Below are 22,456 nucleotides of genomic sequence, written 5' to 3' on the forward strand. Positions count from 1 at the left end.
TAATCATTGTCTCAGTATTATAGATAATTTTGCTTCAAGTTGCATAAAAATTTACTTTCAGTACATTCCTAGCCACTCTGGCATAAGTGGTAATCATCAGGTTGATGAAATCGCAAAAAAATGCTATAAATATTGACCAGCCAAGTGGGAAACCAATCCCAATTAGAGATATTTTCCGATGGAGGCTATCAGATATTAATTTTAATAAGATTAATCCTATCTTTTCCCCCTTTCCCAATAAGAATCTTTCTAAAATTTATCATACAATTTGTTCTGGAACAAATGGACTAAATTTCCTTGCATTCTCATATAAGTCTTCTAATTCAAGTGGTTCAATTCCCCTGTCCCCTCTTTGCAGGCATTGTAATATGAATAATGAAACTATTGACCATTGCCTATTTGGATGTAATATACTGACGTCTGCAAAACATACCTTGCTTTGTAAACTGTTAAAATGCTTCAAACACCACAAAACCTCACTATCAGCCAAGAGCCGAGCCAGCTATACCTGGACACAGAGCACAGAAATCGATATCTATCATCTTATATTTGAACTCCTTGAGTCAAAAGATCTACTGTAAGATATCTGACAATATCTAATAAATAAGAGAGGACCAAGCCAGTAGCTCTGTAGCCCACAGAGTGAAGCAAAAAGAAAAGGGCTAAATAGTATTAACTGAATAGCCCCCCTGCTGTGAATTAGAAGAAGAAGAAAGCAATTGTAGAATTCGTAATATTCAAGTTGATTTAGCTCTTTAATATGACCCAAGCACCTGTAAATACAACAATATAAGCACACAAGCACAGCAAAGCAAAGCAGCACTAAATATAAGCACATAACAAAAACAACACCTAAACTAATAAGCAAGCAAGCTCAGCAGGATACTACATCTTCCTTCTTCCGAGCATGCTGTTGTCTCTATAAGTTTAACCTGATGGGTTTGATTATCGTTCTACCAGATCTTGTTTGCGTCACTCTGCCTCTGTCCGGGACTGATCTCGTCTGTTGTTGCGCTACAGCGCTAGTAGGGGCAGTGGCACTATTTCCATTGCGTTCAGTGGGGGCTGCCAAGCTGGGTGAGGCTGGGCGGTCAACAGGGTTGACTTCGGGTACCACCTCAGACGGTTCAGTGGTTTCTGCATTTTGGTAGTCTTGTTCTGAATGGATTGCTTTGTCTGATTTCCTGTGGGAAAGTCTAACCCTATTATGTCAGAGCGTCGATCCGTTGTTGGTAGCAACTGTGTATGATTGTGGCTGCAAGCAAACTTCAACAATGGTTCCTCTCTTCCAAGGACTGCTGGGTGCCACCTGGACACTCACTCTTGACCCTACCTGGATTTTGGGCAGGGATTTAGCGGTCCTGTCGTAGTACTCCTTCTGTCGCACTCTAGATTTCTCTCAGTGTGTCCGAAAGCTTGCTTCAGGCACAATATTCTTCTCTAGGTGCTGCTGCGTGACAGGGAGGACTGATCGCAGCTGCCTGCTCATGAGCAGCTGGGCTGGAGCTGCCCTACCGTCTACGGGCATGTTCCGGTATTCTAGGATGCCGATGTATGGGTCCTGTCCGCTGATCTTGGACTTGTTCAAGATTCTCTTGCAGGTTTACACACATTTCTCGACAAGCCCGTTTGCCGTGGGGTGATAAGTTTTTCGTGAATAGCCTGAATTTGCTGGAACTGAACTGCGGCCTGTTATCAGAAGTGAGAATGGCTGGTATTCCATGGTGAGCAAAGTGGCCTTTGAGTTTCCTGACCACTTGAGAAGTTGTGGTGGAGGCTAGGTTGTCCACCTCGAAATATCAGCTGTAATAGTCGACCGTTATTGCATACTGCTTCCCATTCCATTCAAACAAATTGCATCCCACGTGCTGTCATGGTAGTGATGGGATCGGCATGGGAATCATTGGCTCTTTTTGATTGTTCAACATCATGTGAGTGCAGGCATCGCATCTTTGGATAAACGTTTCAATGTCTTTTCCGATACCTGGCCAGTAAACAATCATTTGGGCTCTTTGCTTGGTTTTTTCTGTGCCCAAATGAGCGGAATGTAGTCCCTTTAAGACGTCATCTTGTAGTGTGGTAGGAATGACGATTCTCGAACCTTTGAAGATCAGATCGTTGTGCGTTGAGAGATCTTGGCGAATACTCCAGTACTGGACTATGGTGTTCGGGCATCGTCTCCTGTTGTCGGGCCATCCCTCCAAGATGACAGTCTTCAGCGCTTGGAGTTCGTGATCTGTCAAGGTCCCCTGTTTGATTTTCTCAAGTCTGCTGCCCGTGGCAGGTATGGATTTTACAAACGAATGTACAAAGATTTCAATCTCTTCGTGTAATTCTTCGTCAATGTCTGGAAGGTGTAGTCTTGAGTGCATCTGCGACAGGGATTTCCTTACCAGCCCGGTACTTGAAAGTCAAGTCATACGGCTGTATGTACATCATCAGGCGTTGAATGCTTGGTGGTGCTGTATGGAGGGGTTTTGATTAGTATGGATTTGAGTGGTCAATGATCCGTGATGACCTGTACTTTCCTTCCGTATAGGTAGTGGTGGTAATGACAGCAGCCATAGACTATGGCAAAGAGTTCTTTCTCCAGCTGTGAGTAGTTCTGTTCGGATTTACTCAGCGATCTTGATGCGTAAGTGAAGACTTTGCCGCTCGCGGATATTCGTGCTCCTAGTCCATGTTTTGAGGCGTCAACTTTGAGCTCAAGGGTTGGGCTGGAGCTGTCAAAGAAAGCCAGGCTGGTTACTATGGACTCTTTGAGCTGGTTGAGACATGTGGTGTGGAGCTCTTTCCATTCGAACTCGTTAGCTTTAATCAGATCCCTTAATGGTTGGTTCTGTGTTGCCAGGTTTGGGATGTACCTTGAGAGAAAGTTCAGCATTCCAAGGAGAGTCTGCAGCTCCTCCTTCGATTTTGGGGTAGGCATCTCGTTGATAGCGCGGAGTTTCTCGGGGTCTGGTTTAATGCCAGCGTTGCTGATGATGTAACCAAAGTAGCAGACTGACTGGACTGCAATCTTTCAAGCTCTTTCAAGCACGTCTGCAAGTCTTCTGTCGTGCTCTTCTTGGGTGGCTCCGTAGATAAGTAGGTCATCAACGTGTATTTTAAGACCTTCCAAACCTTGAAATATCTCTTCCATCTTCCGCTGGAACTCGTCCTGGGCAGATATCAGCCCAAAGGGATATCTCTTCCAACGGTATCTGCCGTAGATTGTGTTAAATGTTGTGAGGTCTGAAGCTGCTTTTGAGAGCACAAGCAACCAGTACCCCGAGGTGGCATCAAACTTTGAGAAATATTTTGCACCACTCAGATCAGCAATGCCGTCTTCGAAAGTTGGGATCGGGTAATGAGGGCACTTGATGGCCTTGTTGAGGTCTACTGGATCAATACAAAGTCTCACACCTCCATCCTTCTTTTCAACTAGCACCATCGAGTTGACCCACTCCGTAGGCTCTTCCACCTTTCCTATTATCCCCAAACTTTCCAGTCTGTCCAGCTCTTGTTTCGATTTCTCACGCATCGTGATAGGCACTTTTCTGGCGGGATATGCTGTCGGCATAAATCCTTCCTTGAGGTGAATCTCGCACTCGCCTTGTATTTTCCCGATGCCAGAGAACAACTCTTTGTATTGTTTAAGGAGTGGCTTCAGATCTGGCGTCGACTTGCCATCATCTGAGGCGTCTATATTAAGGACAAGTTTCACCAGGTTCATATTTTTGCTAGACTTAAATCCTAGGATAGGAACAGAATTTCCTCCAACTATGAAAAACCTGTTTCTGTTCAGAGGTTCCATTGTAGCTGCATGATAGGAAGCAGGTTCCAGCTGTTGAGATGGTTGAGCCACAGTAGCTGGTGAGTTTTTGCTTTGTTGGCTGTATAAGTGGTTTTGGAGCAAGGAGATCAAAGTAGTGTTGTGGTATGATGTTTGCCTGAGCCCCAGTATCAATTTTGAAGCTTACAGTAGTCTGATTGTTGATCTTCAGTGGAACAAACGCCTCATCCTTACTCCCATCTTGTTGTACGGCATATAGCAGTATTTCATCCTCTTCAGCAGTTTCTGCTATTTGGCTCCATTCGTCATTTTCGATGGCATTCACAACTTTGCTGCGGCATACTTTTGCGAAGTGGTTTAACTTTCTGCACTTTGAGCATGTTTTCCCTTTGGCAGGACAGCTGTGTCCGGGGCCATAGATTCCTCCACAGAAGTAGCATTCTGTGCCTCTCGATCTTGATCTCGCGTCTGCTGGTTTCGGTTGTTTCCGGTATACTACATCCACTTCCTGTTTGATTGGGGGATGGTGGGAATTGTTGTCGAATGACTTCAGCTGTGCTTGGGTCGTTTCATAGATCCTACAAACTTCTACTGCTCTCTCCAGTGTTAAGCTGTTGCCTTCAGCTAAAAGTTTCTCTTGTATTCTTGGATTTCTGATGCCACAGACGATTTTATCTCTGGTCATCTCTTTTGGATCATGGTATTTGCATGGCTTGACTAATAACTTCAGTTATGTGATGTATTTCTCAAGTGTCTCTCCATCATGCTGGTCACGTTTCTGAAAGATATATCTGGCAAACACTTTGTTCTTCTTTGGAGCAGCATATTCACGAAATTTCAAAAGGTTAGGCTCGATTTTAATTGCATCATCCGCTTCAATGTCGAAAGTTTTGAAAATGTCTCTTCCTTTTTCGCCAATCCATATGAGTAGATAGGCACACTGAATCTTCTCTGATTTACCAGAGAGAGGGCCTAGAAACATAAGTCTTGCATGTTCTTCAAACTTCAACCATTCTTCATCAAGATTTTCAGATTCCCAGTTGATTGCTGGAGGGGTTACTCCATCCATGTTTGCTGTTCAATATCCCACTTCTGACACCATGTAGAATTCGTAATATTCGAGTTGATTTAGCTCTTTAATATGACCCAAGCACCTGTAAATACAACAATATAAGCACACAAGCACAGCAAAGCAAAGCAGCACTAAATATAAGCACATAACAAAAACAACACCTAAAATAATAAGCAAGCAAGCTCAGCGGGATGCTACAGCAATCATTATATTTAGAAAGAGCATAAGAAAGGCCAGGGACAAATCTCCATCATTTTTATCAGGGGGGGCAAGAGGGATCCATATTTGGATAGTCAAAAACATGGGATGTATAATTTTTTTTTCTCCACATTTGCACTTTACTGAAAAAAAATACAAATGAATGTGCGTTGTCAATTTAATATACATATACTGATATTTAGTAATCAAAATGTTAATATTATATGATTTATTAAAGTTACAAAAGTAGAAACATTAATATTTTTTTCAGTAGAGTGCAAATTTCGTTGTGGCCTTAGGAAGGCATAGGGGTTTTGAGCCCTACTTATGTTAATTTCTGCTCATTTTGAGTTGGACTTGGTTATTTAATATAATTTCTGTTCGTTTTGGGTTTCATTTATTTATCAATGCTGATTTGTGGTAGTTTCATGCTTGGTAGATTATTTGATTTTATTTTTGCTCATTTTTTGTTTAATGGAGTTCTTAGTTTTTCTTTGAAAAACTTATTTTGCGGAAAAAGTTTTTTTAATTAATACCAAAATATGGTAAGCTTTATCAAGTCTGTTGCACTAAACATTATTGAAATATTTGATTATTTGTCCAGTGCTATTCTTTGTAAGCACACCAAGAACATTATCTTGCTTCTTTCATTAAGCCATCAGACAAAGGTTTTTTTAGTGGATAGGGGAGGAGAGTCACCAATATTGTAAAATACAGCTGAATCATAATACATCTTATGTTACTCAGGTTAACCATTAAAGGAAAGTGCAGGTGAATCACTTCTGCTAATTAGGGAAGGTTCTGCATGTCGCATCTTCTTCATTCAAATATAATCTTTCTGTTAGCAACTTTAACAAAATACCTGCCAATATAACTGACAGGACTCAGAGAGTGAAGGTATGCCATGGCAATGCTGTCTTTTCTGAATTGTAACAAGTCAAGAGTGGAATTAGATCCCAGTGCTGTACCAGCAGATCAGCCAAACGCCAACAATGGGAGGCCTGGCTGACTGCCGCCATAGTGTTGCTATGCTGCCAGCACACCTGAGGCATGCCAGCAGTGACTTTGAATTGATTTTGCAGCAATTCTTTATTGTATCAACTGCAAAGTTGGAGCTTTTCTTTCTTTTGTGGTTTAGTATTTTGATTTTCCTGATTAGAAATCAAACAGGGCTTGCACTATCCCCAAATTTTTGGGTATTTCCCCAAAAATCTATTCATAGACAAAAGATTTGGTTCCCCAAATCCCTGAAAATCACCCAATTGTGGTGCCACCCCTAGCAATTTATCACCAATGACTTTCCCTGCCAAATATTACTTCTCTTTTGTTACTTTGCATAAAAATCAGACAGATGCAATTGCAATATACACAGTTCTTCACATGTTGACAAAAAAGTATCGTCCTTATGAAATGAGATTAAATCATTTCGAATGCAGTTTCCCAATTGCTATTTCTTACATCATTTGTAGTCAAGAATTTTATTTTTGAGTTGAATAGAATGCATTTACTACTATACGGCTTCAGTTAGATTTTGAAATTTATAGTTGACAGATTGTTTCTACAGCTGAATCATAAGTTTGTAGAATTTGTTTTCTTTTGCTGTTTTTAGATAAGATTTTCTTAATGTCTAATACACAATTGTTGAATGCCTGATAGATTAAAGAAAATAGTCTTCTTTCTGAAATTTTTTTTATAATTATTTTTTCATTTAAAGTGGAGATGGAAGAAAATGATATCAAAATCCCTGGGAAACCATTAACATATTTTGATAGACCCAGGGCCCTTCATTTGGACCTGTTCATTGTCTTGGGTATTTTGCAATTTCTCATAGGCTACTGGCCTAATTTGGCTTTTGTGTGTGCTCCCTTTTAATTAGATGTTTGGATCTTATTGAATGCCATGGCAAATCTATGACTCAGTTTTTCAATAATTTGAGGTATATGTGAATAATTTTGACATTTTTGTTGTTGTCATTGTACCTCTTTACTCATACCCTCAATTTTTTTTTTCAAGGAACACTAAGCTGTTTTAAATTATTTCGCATGCTTGTCTGAACCATATAGTGACCTAGTTAATTATTAAGTAAATTATTTTTTAATGTAACACTAAGATGGTATCCAGAGGGGGGAGAGGTCAGAGAGATGCTATATTTAATTATAATATCTCAAATTTATTTATTTTTAAGGCAGGGATGCCAAAAAGTTAATTATTTTTTTAATTTAAAGCAGAGATGGTATCCTATCAAGGTGGTATTCAGAGGGGGGGGGGTAGGGAAGTACTATATTTAAAAGATAATATCTTGAATTTTTTATTGAAAGCAGGGATGCCAAAAAGTTATTTTTTTTTTATTTAAAGCAGAGACGGATCTTGTAGAGCATTATATGGCTGCTTTAAAAAAAAATACAAAAGGGAATGTGAAGGGAGGTGAGAGACTTTTACAAGAATATGACAGTTTGGTTGCTACCAGTAGCTACTAGGTGGAGTATCCTATGAAATTGTACTGTCAATGAGTAGAGAAAATAAATTTGTAAATTTAAGCTGTGATTTGAGAAAGACTGATGAAAACATTAATGTTTGCAGTCAACATTGATCATGCCGGCAGTGCACCACCAACATCTTAAAACGTGCAAATGCCGCATTTTCCCTTCTTAAACTTCTTAAAAAATTTTAAATGCCCTAAATGGCTCTGTTTGAGGATTTTCCTGTCATTTGTACGCCCAAACCTTGAGTACGCCTGTCCTGTTTGGCATCCTGGCATATCCATTGAATTGTCGGACAGAATAGAGGCAGTCCAAAAAAGGTGCCTAAGAATTATCTTCAATGAGGGTAAAGTACCTTATATTTCTCTTCTTAGGAGAGCTAATCTTGTCACCCTTAAGGAAAGGAGAGCAAAAATTACCTTGCGTTTTGCTAACAATGCCCTTTATAACCCCCGAACAACTCCCCTTTTCCCTGGTCAATATTCACCCCTTTGACCCTGCCTCCCGTGTTCTGTGTCAACAAAAATCCCCCTTCGTACCCCAACAAGACTTTGCACTGAAAGAAATAGAGGAACTATCCCTTACATAGTTGACCTTTTCAATCCATGCATCTCTGCTGCCTCCCCCCCCCCGTCACTCACTCTTTTCCTCATAGTTATTAATTTTAATGCCCATTTTGCAAATTTGGAGGTTTTATATTTATGTTTGTTAGTCACCAACTAACTTAATTTTATGTTTTAATTTTACTTTATCCCCTTGTTAATTTCACAAGTTTTCGTTTTTTTTGGGGGGGGGGGGGCATTTTTGCTGACTTGACATGGGCCTTCTAATTTTGTGAGTTTATTTTGTTTTTAACATTTTTACGTATTTGACATTGACCCTTTTATAATTTCCTGGTGTTTTTTGATTGTTTGTTTTTGTTGTTCTTTTTTGCTTTATTTGATGCTAAAGTGCGAATTCGGCCCTTTTGGGCTTGTGATAGCCGTTTTTCAGCAATAAATCTTATCTTATCAGCGTTGCGCCGCCGCTGCTGTTTTTGGCCCTGCTGGCGCCAGTCTTCCCTCATCAGCATGGCGCCGGGGTCTAAGTGGAATACCTCAGGGGACCATCCTTGGTCCTACATTATTCAGAATACACATCAATGGCTGTACAACCTACTTGAAGAATCCTTTGACACTATATATGGATGATTGCCTGCTCTTAGCACTGGCCAAAGGCATTATATACCAGTCAAATATGTTATGATTTCAACTCAACAGCAACAGGTTTGGTGAAATTTGAAAACAGGATTATATGCCCAATTTATAAGATAAAGACATTTTCCTACATATTTTGTGATATTTTCTATCTATATCAACCTTCTGTGACATTTTAAGTGGTCCTTCTAAGTGTTTTATTTGACTTACCTGGACTTTGAAGCAAGTTAATTTGTGTTTCAAACCCCTTTGGAATTTCATCCTTGGTCTCCATTTGTTTACTTTTTTTGTAAACAATCAACTGTAAACAAAACAACCAGTGGTTTCATGTTCATCTGTTTCTTCTGAAGTTACATATTTGCGAATTGCACAGTTGCCAAATATAACCAAACACTATACTTCCATAACACCATAGTTTTTTTTTTGGTGTATTTTTCTGCAATTGAATTTTTGTGTATTTAAGGCTGATTTGAATTACATATTTGAATTTGAATTTCCCGGAGCACAACAGATCCAGTATGGACCATGATTTGCTCCGAAGTGCGAATTAAGGTAATATAATGGAAATACATCAGAAATCCAAGAAAAGCTTAAGTCTCTATTTACCTTGATATTTTTCCTAGATAGTAATACAACACCCACTTACCCATAGAGACTCCATTGTATGCCCCCAAAACAGTCAACTAACCAAACACTATACTTCCATAGCACCATAGTTTTTTTTGCTTATTTTTCTGCAATTGTATTTCGAATTTTCGTGTATTTAAGGCTGAGTTAAATTACATATAATGGAAATACATCAGAAATCCAAGAAAAGCTTAAGTCCCTATTTACCTTGAGATTTTTCCTAGATAGTAATACATCACCCACTTACCCATAGAAACTCCACTTGGCAATTCTCTGTGATGGATGCGGAAAGTGGATATGCATTGACTGTATGGATATGCCTGATCCCAAATATGTGTTGCTCACAAAAATTTATTGATGGGTTGACATTTGAATAAAGTGTCCAATTTGCAAACACTCTCCTATGTCTCCAAGGAGTTCTAACCAGAATCCAAGTGTTGAGAGTATTGTTAGAGCTACAATAAACAGTACCTTATGAAGAGAGATATTATTGATAAAATCCCATCCCAAGCCATTATACAAGATATTGTGCAGTCTTAAGTAAATAACCTTGAAACTAGGCTCAAAGAAGAGATTTCAAAATTGACTAATGATATCAGTACACAAATGTCGGCTCTTGAACATAAAGTTGCTGAGAAATGCTTGATTTTTGATGTGAATGCTGAAATTAAAACCCTTGTGCAACAAGAGACTGCCCAGTTGAATACTGATTTTGCCCAACATCTCAATAGTGAGGTTCAGTGCCTTTTTGCTGAAGATTAGGATAGACAACATAGAGCTCTAAACATGGGCCTAGGCAGCATATTTTCTAGGGGGGGGTATTTGATTGTGTGATGGAGGGGGAGATGAAGTTATGTTGGCATGGGCATATGTAGCTTCTTGCCTAGGGGAGGGGGCAGCCACTTCTGTGATGAAGGACGGGGGGAGCCAAAGTTATATTGGCAGTTCACAAAACCTTACATTGCCAGCAAGTTCTATCATACTTATGAAATCCTTATTAATAAGTAATCACCAAAAATTATAAATCATCAATATACTTCAGCCTATTGATGATTGTCAGCATATTGATGAATGTCCAAATATCAGAACCAATATTTGGACATTTCTGTTTATTTCCAGTTTTTTTCAACCATCTACCTTTTATCAACTGCTTTTTCAGCCATATCAAATGTAAATTTGAAGGTCTAGGGGGCAGCTGCCCCCCCCCTCTGCCTCCTACCTCCCTACGCCCATGGCTCTAAACATAGTTGCATATGGTATCCCGTCACAACCAGATGTACAACTCTACATCCAGTCATACCTCAACCAAAATTACAAACTCCAAGGCATTCAAATTACAAATGTGAAGACTTTCCATCACTGCAAACTCGCAGTTTGTAAATGCACGCCCACCACGTTTCCTCTTCTCCTTTGTTAGTGTAAACATCAAAAGGAAAATCATTAACTGTTCTCATGTAGACTCCATGTAGATATTCAGTTTCACAGTGACTCATGAAAGGCCAAGCAATTGAAACATAAGGCTCTCATAGATATGCTAAAAAGGCAAATAAACTCTGGTGAAAAAGATCTCATCTTTTTCAAAGGCCAAACTGTGACAAAAAACGGTGCTACTCATTGCGGTTGGAAAGTTCCAAAACCAGCCCTGAACCTGACTGCAATGGAGATATAACAGTTTGTCCCTCACCTCCTGTGAATAGCCCTGATTTCTTGCAGTTATCCTCTTTGCTTTGTAGAACTTCAAGTGTTAATACTAGTGTATCAACTGAAAATGAACTTAGTTAACTTTTATTTTCATGTGATAGTTCAAGTAAATCGAACTTCATCAGTGCCATCTCTGGATTAATATTGACCCCACCTTTGTCAAACACAGTTGCAGCTATGGGACCTCTGCCACTGGACGACTGGTCACAAAAGCCTAAAAAATAATAATACCCTGTGTGTCATCTCTGGCAATGTTGATTCTCTTACAAACAAGCTTCTAAATATCCAATTGCTCTTAAAAGATGAAGAAGCAGATATTGCTGGGTTAGTGGAGATGCTGGGCTAGTGGAGATTTCTACCGACTTTCCTGGTTTTCAACCAGGAAAGTCTGTAGAAACAAATTTGCTGGAGACTTATGATGTTATAACAACCTGATTGATCAGGGTTTACCTGTGGATGTCTTGCTGCTTGACCTTGCAAAAGCATTTGACAAGGATCGCATTTGACAAATCTCTTGCTGAAAGGACACAGAGAGTAAGGCCTTTTACTAATGAAGGAGAATCAATCCTCTCTGAGGGATGTGGAGTTACCAGTGGTGTCCTGCAGCGTAGTGTCTTAGGACCTACTTTATTCAATATCTTTATAAATGATATTTTTCAATTATCTACAAATCATCTAACTCTTTATGCTGACTGCTCAAAGTTGTTTGGTGCAGTCAATCATGAGTCACTACTAGCAGATCTTGATCATATTCAAAACTGGGCAACAGCATGGCACATGAGCTGAGCTTCGATGTTGACGAATGTAGTGTTAGTCATCATGGCAAGTCCAGCCCAGGTTTCAAGTATAGTGTGGTCAAACCAGCTGTAAATAACATTCTAGAGCTGCAAAGTGTGGATGAAGAAAGGGATCTTGGAATCATTGTTGACAACCAGTGTAAATTCCATTCAAACTGCAAGAAAACTGTGTCTGATGCAAACTCTACCCTAGCTCTCTTAAAGAACACTATATCCAGTAGGTCTTCCTATGTTTTTGTGAGGTTGTACAAGGCTCATATACAACCAGTGCTTGATTTTGGAATGTGCATAGCATCACCAGGATACAGGGGTGATGTAGGGCTTCTGGAAGGAGTGCAAAGGAGAGCCACAAAGGTAGTATCTAAGATGAGAGACAAGCCTTATGATGAATATTTAAAGGAGCTTAAATCATCTACACTGGTTTACTGACAATAAAGAGCTGATATACTTATGTTATATAAGCTTACTTTACAAGGCCCCCCCCCCACCCAACTCATTTGTCAATTTCCCAAAATTGCACTGGCAGGAGGGGCCATTAAAGTAGCTGTTCATGCCATCTGTCAAAACTCAACACCAACAACAGATTTTCTCCTTTTTTTTTAGTAAACCATTAGAATAGTCTCTCAAATACAACAGTCTCAGCGCCTAATAATGAAGTTTTCAAGAAGTTATTAAATGTTGAATGGAATGGTGTTCCCTGGAAGTACCATGTGATGCATTTGATGTTTAATATTTCACACCATCAAGCATGGAGATATTAACAGATTAAGATTAATCTTAATTTGCTCCAAACTGCAAATCAAGGTAAGAATTAAAAAGTTTGCGAAGGCCCCAGGTGCTGATAGTGGGATAATGAGTTTCTTGAAAATGGTGGTTGTGAGGTTAAGAAGAAAATACTCAAGATTATTAATATAATTTTTGAAAAAGGGGGGAGTAATTTCAGTTTGTAGTCAGAGTTCAACCTGTCAACATATCTCTAAGTTCAAAGCAACTGTACCAGAGACATTCCATGATTGTTGACCTTTGCATGACCAAATGGCATGGCAGAACAAAAGGAATATCGTCCAGAGTGCAGACTACAAGTTACATCTAACTCAACTAAATGTGCTAATGGTGACTCTTGGTTCCCTGCAGGGGTGGAAAAGTGTACCAGGATAGGTATTACCAATTGGAGCAACTCCTGGATGTGCCTTGATTGCTCCACTAAATCCAAGGTAAACCTTACGGTACTTCTTCTCTGGGTCTTTCTGTACCCCAATCTTGCTTCCCTTGAACGTCTTGTACAACTGTTGAAAGAAAAAAATTCTGAGTATCCTAAGTGACCTAAGCAGTTCTACTCCTTTTCCTGACTCTCCACACAGCCAGCTTTCTTTTTTAACAGAAAAACCAAACGTGTCTCACAAGGCTGGGCCTAGTTCATTCGGTCCTACAATTTCCCTTGCCCCACCCCAGTGCCAAGATCTTGAAGTTCTTCCCAAAGGCTCAACACATGTATAATGCCAAGCCACTGAATGCAGCATGAATAAATCTGTTCAATCAGACAGCATCACTGCAGCCTATCCTTACAACCAGATTTTACATAAAATATTGACTTTAAAAGAAAAGTTAACAGATGTGTTAATGCTTATTGGAGATTGTTTATCAATTTACAAAAGTGATTCAAGAAGTCAACCTACACATAATTCCATCCCAAACAAGATAAATAACACTTTAGTCTCTCATCATCAAAGAAGTGCATTCTTAAGCTCAATGAATATTAATGAAGGAAGCAGAGGGCAAAGTTCATCAACTTTAGCCACTACAAGTGACATAGATCTAAGTTCAGAATTTGGTTTGACAGTATGGAAGTGAGCCTACCTAAAAATAATGACATCCCTGCTAGTGTACACAAATAAGCTAATATAATTTTGGCAGGTTTTTGCAAATTAGGAGATAAATGTGATTTTGGACATGATTGTGCTCCAAGGAAGCTGCAGGTAAAAAGTATTCCTGGTATTAGTGTTATCAAAAATTGCAAGTTCTTTAAGCAAGGAAATTGCAAATTAGGTCCAAAGTGCCCTTATAATCATAGATCTATGACCCATAACCTCAAAAAACGAAATGAAGCTAGTCCAAGAGTTTGTTCCCGTTTTTATATAACAAGTGCGACCAAAAGAAGTGCTTGAAGCACTTATGTCGTTTTTACCTCACTGGCAAGTGTACTAAAGCAAAATGTAATTTTGACCATGTTCCTTTATGTAAGTTAGCATCAAGTGGGCATTGTTTTGGGTGTGATAACCTACATATCTATGTCCCCTCTTCCTTTTTACAAAAAAAAAAAAAAATCAAGCTGCAAAAAAAAAAGCCAAATGCACAAATTTGGGCAGTCCCAGTTGTTACCAGTCAAAGATTCCACATTAGAAAGTCCCTTTTTTAGGCAGCATTACAGATCCATTCCTTCCTTATTAAATACCCCTCATTACCAGCCTCCCTTTCTGATACAAAGCAACATACCCCAGGTATCCTCTCCCCAAAACGCCCCTCCAACCCAGAAATTTACTCACAACCAGTCAAATCACCATTGCAGACATTTCTGCACCCAAACTCTCCCACAATCCCCACTTACTCATATCCCTCCCAGTCACAAACCCCCTTGCATACCTTATCTGTTCCATATGCCCAAGATATTGTTGACAGGTTCGAGCCTCCATCCATCATTTGCTAAAGTAGATCCAACCTGCCTCCTCCCAGAAAGTTCCCACCTCACTTCACTTTCCCAGCACCTTCTTGCCTTCCCATCTTCCCCTTTCCTCTCTATCAAAATCCTCCCAATTTGACTCCTTCTTACCCTATCTTCATGAAACCCCTCCTCCAGCCCATTCATTTTATCCCTTGTGCCTTCCCTGTTAATGTGACACTGGTCTTTGACTTCTTGTCTGTAATAATTGTTTTGTATTAAGTCCTAATTGTTCTCACTTCCTGTCAACTGGAAACAAGTTGCACCTTCCTAATCATGCTTCATCTATATCCTTGCCCATTCCCCCACCTCCAAATCCCCAAGGTAAATCCTTTTCTTACCCTTATTTCTTTAAAGTATCATAATTTTAAATTAAAACCCTACCCAGGAAATTCTCAAACTCATCAAGTCTCCTGTTGTGATTCCCCAATCAGTTTTTTTTCTCTAAACTTTTAGTTACTAATGCTGAAAGTCTTAATTTAAAAAGCTTACCAACCTCGAGGTGCTTTCAGAATCAAATCAAATAGATATTATAACTATTACTGAAGCACAGTCCTATGACCCAGGGTTCTTGCGCCTGACAAATTATTCAGAGTTTATTAAACTCCCTACTTTAGACCACCCACTCGGAAAAAGGTGGCGGTGTTTTGTTCTTTACTGAGAGTAACCTTTGCCCAAAGGTTATTCGAGTCCCTAGTTTATCCAAGTATGATGAAACCCTCTCGCTAAGTATTAGACCAAAAGTACTCCCTCGTCCATTTAATATTATTGTAATAGCTGTTTCCTATTACTCCCCAAATCAAAACTTCAATTCAAAATGTAAATTTATCCAGCAAGTGCTGAATTTGTTATTTCTAAGTATCCCAATAATAGCCTTTTCTTAGTTTGCAATGCCAGTAACCTTAAAATGGATTCTTTTTGCTCCCCACTTAATGTAAACCAAATTGTTAAAATACCAACGACTCGGGGAAATACTTCTTTTGATGTTATGCCTGGTTATGATGTTGAGCCTGGTTTTGAAGGTGTTTGTCCTATTACTCTTACTCCTATTTTCTCGAAACGTTATGAAGGATTTCTTGTAGATTGGCTAAAGGAATAAACCTGCCTCTTTATGACCTGAGGCAATTTGGGAACGTAAAATCCACTTCTACTTCCCACTACCTTATTTCTCTCATTGTCCACATCAGGAAAATGCTCGAAAAGCCTAATTCCTGGCTAAATTTAATTTCTATTGACTTCCAAAAAACATTTGACCTTGTTAACCACAATATCTTAGTTGAGATACATGTCAGCAAGCTCAATATTGACCCCTTACTGGTGAAATTGGTTGCTTTTTTCTTAACAAATAAATCGCAGGTTGTCAAATACCAGAATCATCATTCAAATCCTCTCCCTGTCCACAATGGCATACCCTGGGGTACTCTCCTATGTCCCCACCTTTTTTCAGTCATGGTTAACAGCCTCGCAAAAGAATTTCCTGACCAATGGAAATTTGTTGATGACCTAACAGTTGTTGAAGCTTGCTTCAGAAATTTAATAAGCAACCCTATAAGTATCCTCAATATTGGAAATGAGGTCTCGGATTTAGACATTACAGTAAACCCCTCTAAGTCCATGATAATGCCAATTTGTTTTCTCAAATCCTTGCTGTTTTCTTAATCCTATCCCTTCTGAAGTTACAATTTCTTCAGATTTAAAATGGGATACCCACGTTCAAGACATCATCCATTGAGCTAATATGTCTATCTCCCTCCTTAAACTCCTAAATGAATGATTTTACTAGATATATGAAGGGGGAAGTCTTCCCCCTTGCACTTCAATTGCAGTGCAAGTGTCTGGTGCCCTGTTTAAGAGTTACAAGAGATTGGAGAGCAAGCAGGCCTTTTAATAAATTTAAATAAATAAAAAGAGTGTAAGTTTACCCAGTTTGTCAAAGAGCATAGATAGAATTATACTTTTTGTGTCAGGATTAAAAATTGTTGAAAAAGTTTCTCCAACATACAAATAGCAACCCATACTATGAATTCTTATAAAAAAAACTGAAGAGTTTTTTTTGTTTTTAATGAAAAAGACTATGCTAAAAATCTTTTTCATGAAAAAGAATTCAATAAAGAACAGACATAAATTAATTTAAAAAACTTTCCACAAGACCAGTTTTTCAAAGACAAGTAAAGAGCTCCATTAAGCCAAGAAAGAGGAAAAATTAAGTCAAATGATCTTCCAAGCGTAAAGCTACCACAAATCACTATCAAAAAATAAATGAAACTCAAAACGAAATAAAATAACAATTATAATAAACAACCGAGTCAAACTCAAAATGAGCAAAAATTAACATGAGTAGGGCTTATAACCCCCATGCCTTCTCAAGACCAGAACACAATTTGCGCCTTAGTGGAAGCAAAATACCTATGAAATGTTTTTACCTTTCTTACTTTCATATATAAAAAAATCTCAAAGCCTTAAGGAACAAATTTCAGTATATGTCAATTAAACTGACAATCCACAGTCATTCGTTTGCTTTTTTTTTTTTTTTTTCAGTACAGTGCAAATTGTGTTCTGGTCTTGAGAAGGCATGGGGGTTATCAGCCATACTCATGTTGAATTTTGCTTGTTTTTGTGCAAATAACCTAAATTATAGATAAAAACCATAAAATATAAGCCCCATTTTTTTTTAGCAAATCAATGTGCTAAGATCTTATATCTTTTGACAAAAAACTACTTTGACAAAAATATGACAACTTTGCTCTTAGTTCTCAAGCTGTTTTTTTTTTTTTTTCTTCACATTTTTCTTCATTCTTCTCTTATGATGTGGTCTAAGGACTTTGATGAGATTGTCATCGAAGTTCTCTCTTCATTGTTTTATTTGTCAGTGAGCTGAAAGATCTTAGCACTTTGATGAAGCAAAAAACGATAATATGCGAGTTGTAGGTTCTTAATACTTTGAAGAAACAAAAAATGAGCAGAAAGAAGCAAAATCTTAGAACTTTGATGAGTCGAAAACCGACTTATAAAAAATGAGTTATTGCTGTCAGTCAGTTTGGTATCAACTGCACCATTTTATTAATTATATCATCTTAGTATGGCATGCCTAATAGAATAAGAATTTTACTTTATAGGATACAGTGTCAGTCAGTTGGCTCCCTCTTTGGATTCTTGATTTACTTTCCATTTGGTTTGTTGTTATTCTTTCTTCGGTTGTTAATTCTGATTCCAGCATACACTTTTGTATCATTTTGTGCACACAATGAAGCCCTCAAGAGGTAAGCTTCTATATTTTTGTATAAAAGTTCAGTTTTTTTGTATATTATGTTTTCTATTCCAGGAAAAATCTTTTTGCACTTTAAGAAGTGGATTTACCCTCCTCCCCCCATACTCAGGAAAAATCTTCCAGTTTCCCTATAAAATCATTTGGAAATTTTTGAAGAACTGAACCTGGATATGGTTTAAATTGAAATGCCTTGTTGGAACAGAATTTTTTTTATTCTAATTAGCTTAAGGTTGTAGATTGTTTATTTTTCGGTTTTATCAGTCAAAGGTTACACCAACAATTGGATTTTCTGCGGTTAGTTCAAAATGATGTCTGCTCTATGTTGGTGCTCCAAAAACGTTGCTGGCACCACTTCAAAAGATCCAAAACAGGGCTAGTAGGGCATGTTTAGTTGTTCCCCATGACTCTATCCATTCTGTTAGCAAGAGGTTTCATATACTCTTGATGGCGGTTTTCTATAAGCAATTATGTTCACCTCCTTCTCTAGAGCTTTCTTGTACTGTGCCTCTAATTGTCCAAACAAAGACATACACGAAGGCACATAGCTTGGTTAAATTATCTTAAAGCTGGCCAGCCAAGAACAGAGTATTTGAAGAACAGCTTCATCTAACATAGCACTTAGATCTGGAATTATCTTTCTGAGGAAGTTATCCCTAAAACTTTCTCTGTTGACACTTCCAAAAGAAGATTCAATAGTCATCTGAAAACTGCAACACAAGACTAGCGGTAAATCAGATATTCAATTATACCTGGCACTGCAGATTTAGGAATAAAAGAAACAACAACTGAGGTTCTGAACAATCAGTAATCAAGTTTTTAATGATTTTTTTTTAGAACAAAACAGAACATTATAGATGATACATTTTGCGTTGGTTCCAGTTTAATATTTTCATTTGGGATTAAAAATATACACAAAACACTTTTTAATACATCCAATCAAAGTTTTTAGTGGTGACTTTAATTTGGGGAGGGATATTCCCTTCTCTCAAATTAAAAAATACTTTTTTTGGTATTTTAATGAAAAATATGCTTGATTTTTGTGTTTTTATTGAAAAATTGAAAAGAAATCAATATGTTCAAAAAGAAAATCAAGTATTTTGCAGGCATCAAGATATGGCTAATTGTAAGAAAAAACCAAGATCGAATGATTGAGAGGCAAATTTGGGATGTCTTCCCCTCCTCTCTGCCTAGATTTTGAAAAACATTTTACATCCACCCGACTTTTATGAGTTGATACCACTGATTTTGAGATAGACATTCTGTCCAGAATCGTTTCAGGGTCCAGAAAATATGTCTTTAAAACCAGAGATGAAATGAACCCCAGGGTCCGTGGGGTAAGGGCTGTAAATGATGTCAATTGCCTTTTTTTATAGATAGGTTTTATATTAAGAAAGAGGAAGACATGTTGGATCTTGAGTTTCAGGATTTCCAAAAATAACTTTTCGGATGGAATTAGAGAGCAAAGCTTAAACTTGATACAAAGCAAAAAAAAAATTTTATTACAATTTATGTAACATATATCTGAAAAACTGGTTCCTTACTACTTTTTGTTCGTTTTTAGGTTTAAAAATATTCAAAGAAATCAAAAAGATTTTTGCATAACTTAGATGAAGAAATTAAAGAAGTTACCTTGAGTTCTTGTTAAAACTTTTTTCGGCAGAAGTTGCACTTGAGGCTTAAAATATCGATATCAGACTATTTTACATGGAGAAAGAGAAGGGAGACCTTTTCTCTTCATACATAAGTTTTTCTAAGGTTAGAGTTTGGTAAGTGTACTCTGTTTTGTCTCTTGGCTGGAGTTCCAGAGTGACTTCGACGGAGGAGGAAAGATAACTTTTCTCTAATTTTCACAAATAAACTTTATGCTATACATTCATCCAAAACACTTGTCAGCCAACAAACATAGACTTGTTTTGTAGAATAGCTTCATGTAGGAGAGAGGGGTCCATATTGAGCAAGTTTTTTTTTTATTTACTTCACTTCCAACCATTTATGCATTTTGTAGCTTTACTTGTGCGAAACTGTTGCATTTAGTGAATAGTTTTTATGAATATATTTAGGGCTTTTAACCGTTACCCTAGCTGCTGAAAACTTCTCATTGTCCAATATGTACTGCCTGGCCAAGGCTGGTCCCCACTAAGCAAGCCTGCGGTCCATACTTGGCCACTGAAAGACGCATTTATATATAATCAGTTTAGTTGCTTATAAGGTTGCCAAAACGAAAGTACAAAACTAAATATAAAACTGAGAGCTTTTGCAGTCTTACAAATCTTCAAAACTAAAGAAAGAGAATGTTCTTGATACTGTCCCTTTTGCAGGGACTGGGTTTGAAATCTTCTTCAAAATATCCTCTTGAGGATAGATTATGGAATCTTCCTTTTCAGGTCACTTCCATTTACATATTCCTACCATGCTTAATACGCTTATTGTGGCTAAATCATGTGTAGCCCTTGAGGTTCGTTTTTGTTATTTTAATTTGTCATATGATCAGACGACATGTTTGGTCTGTCACTTGCATATGAAGACGGAAAAAGACGTCAGGGTTGAAAGGCTAGATACCATTATTTGGCAAACCCACTCCAGATATTGGAAGGGATGAATGTATGCAGGAAAGATGTACCAACCAATCCTGCTATACTTGTAGATGGTAACCGTTTCGCCCGGATTGCTTAGCATTCAATTATCCATCGTTCTGTTTTAGTGAGCTTTGAACAAGAAAAAAACACTGATGTCTAGTGGTTGCAGTCTTTGGCTACCATGAGGGGAATGGTTGGAAGGATGATGCTATTTTCCTTGGCTATGTTTATAGCGTTTAGCGAAATATGTGATTCATGATTATCAAGGATCAGTAGCTTTTTTCGCTCAGGTGAGGCACACGAATGCTTCACAAAATGGTGCAAGCACTTGCTAAACAGTTCTTGTGATATCCACCCAGACGGGTTCAACTTTGCTTTCTGCATCTACCAGGAAAACCTCACTACTTTTTGTTCGTTTTTAGGTTGAAAAATATTCAAAATAAATCAAAAAGATTTTCGCATAACTTAGATGAAGAAATTAAAGAAGTCATCTTGAGTTCCTGTTAAAACTTTTTTCGGCAGAAGTTGCTTTTGAGGCTTAAAATATCTATATCAGACTATTTTACATGGAGAAAGAGAAGGGAGGCCTTTTCTCTTCATACATAAGTATTTGTAAGGTTAGAGTTTGGTAAGTGTACTCTGTTTTGTCTCTTGGCTGGAATTCCAGAGTGACTTCGACGGAGGAGGAAAGACAACTTTTCGCTAATTTTCACAAATAAACTTTATACTATACATTCATCCAAAACACTTGTCAGCCAACAAATATAGACTTGTTTTGTAGAATAGCTTCATGTAGGGGAGAGTGGTCCATATTGAGCGTTTTTTTTTTTTTTATTGACTTCACTTCCAACAAGTTATGCATTTTGTAGCTTTCTTCTTCTTCTTCTAATTCACAGCAGGCTGGCTATTCAGTTAATACTATTTAGCCCTTTTCTTTTTGCTTCACTCTGTGGGCTACAGAGCTACTGGCTTGGTCCTCTCTTATTTATTAGATATTCTCAGATATCTTTCAGTAGATCTTTTGACTCAAGGAGTTCAAATATAAGATGATAGATATCAATTTCTGTGCTCTGTGTGCAGGTATAGTTGGCTAGGCTCTTGGCTGATAGTGAGATTTTGTGGTGTTTAAGCATTTTAACAGTTTACAAAGCAAGGTGTGTTGTGCAGACGTTAGCATATTACATTCAAATAGGCAATGGTCAATTGTTTCATTATTCATATTACAATGCCTGCAAAGAGGGGACAGGGGAATTGAACCACTTGAATTAGAAGACTTATATGAGACTGCAAGGAAATTTAGCCCATTTGTTCCAGAACGAATTCTATGATAAATTTTAGAAAGATTCATATTGGTAAAGGGGGAAAAGATAGGATTAATCTTGTCAAAATTAATATCTGATAGCCTCCATCAGTAAATATCTCTAATTGGGATTGGTCTCCCACTTGGCTGGTCAATATTTATAGCATTTTTTTTGGTATTTCATCAACCTGATGATTAACACTTATGCCAGAGTGGCTAGGAATGTACTGAAAATAAGTTTTTATGCAACTTGAAGCAAGATTATCTATAATACTGAGACAATGATAAGTGTCAATCTCCAACTTATATTGAGGAGCTGAGGCCAGCAACTCAAGGCTTGATGGAAAGTCGGAATATATGATAATATTATTTGAATTTGAAATCAAAGGTTGGTTTTCTTTAAGGTGTTCTAATGCCATGATTATGGCATTTAACTCAGCAGACATTATAGATAAATTATTATATAATCTCTCGCCCATTGCAATTTTCAGGTGAGGAAGGAAAACACCACTTGCAACCTTCTCATTCATTTTTGACCCATCAACAAATATTTGGAAGTGATTTTTATAGGTAATAGTATTAAGTTCTGCAAATTTTTTCTGGACAAAAGCAATGGGGGTTAAATCTTTATTCCGCTTTGAGAAATCAGTATTTATTATGGGACTTGACCAATTCCATGGGGGGGGGTCGGGGGAAAGTAGGTGCAATAGACTTTGCTGGTATGGGGAACTTCTTTTGAATATTGGCATA

The 22,456-nt window shown here is 37.9% G+C and overlaps 1 protein-coding gene across 1 annotated transcript in view; it reads left to right on the forward strand.

Moving 5' to 3' along the window:
• The window catches only part of LOC148956393 (lipid droplet-regulating VLDL assembly factor AUP1-like), an 82,203-nt gene that overhangs the window by 7,266 nt on the left and 52,481 nt on the right, over window positions 1–22,456 (forward strand). Inside the window, exon 2 of the mRNA XM_089107937.1 lies at window positions 17,679–17,822. Within this exon, the coding sequence (XP_088964063.1) occupies window positions 17,679–17,822 (144 nt within the window). The remainder of the gene's footprint in view (window positions 1–17,678; window positions 17,823–22,456) is intronic.

This window comes from Artemia sp. Qi Xiang Cuo, chromosome 1, assembly GCF_049724085.1.
Source record: "Artemia sp. Qi Xiang Cuo chromosome 1, ASM4972408v1, whole genome shotgun sequence".
NCBI lineage: Eukaryota > Metazoa > Arthropoda > Branchiopoda > Anostraca > Artemiidae > Artemia > Artemia sp. Qi Xiang Cuo.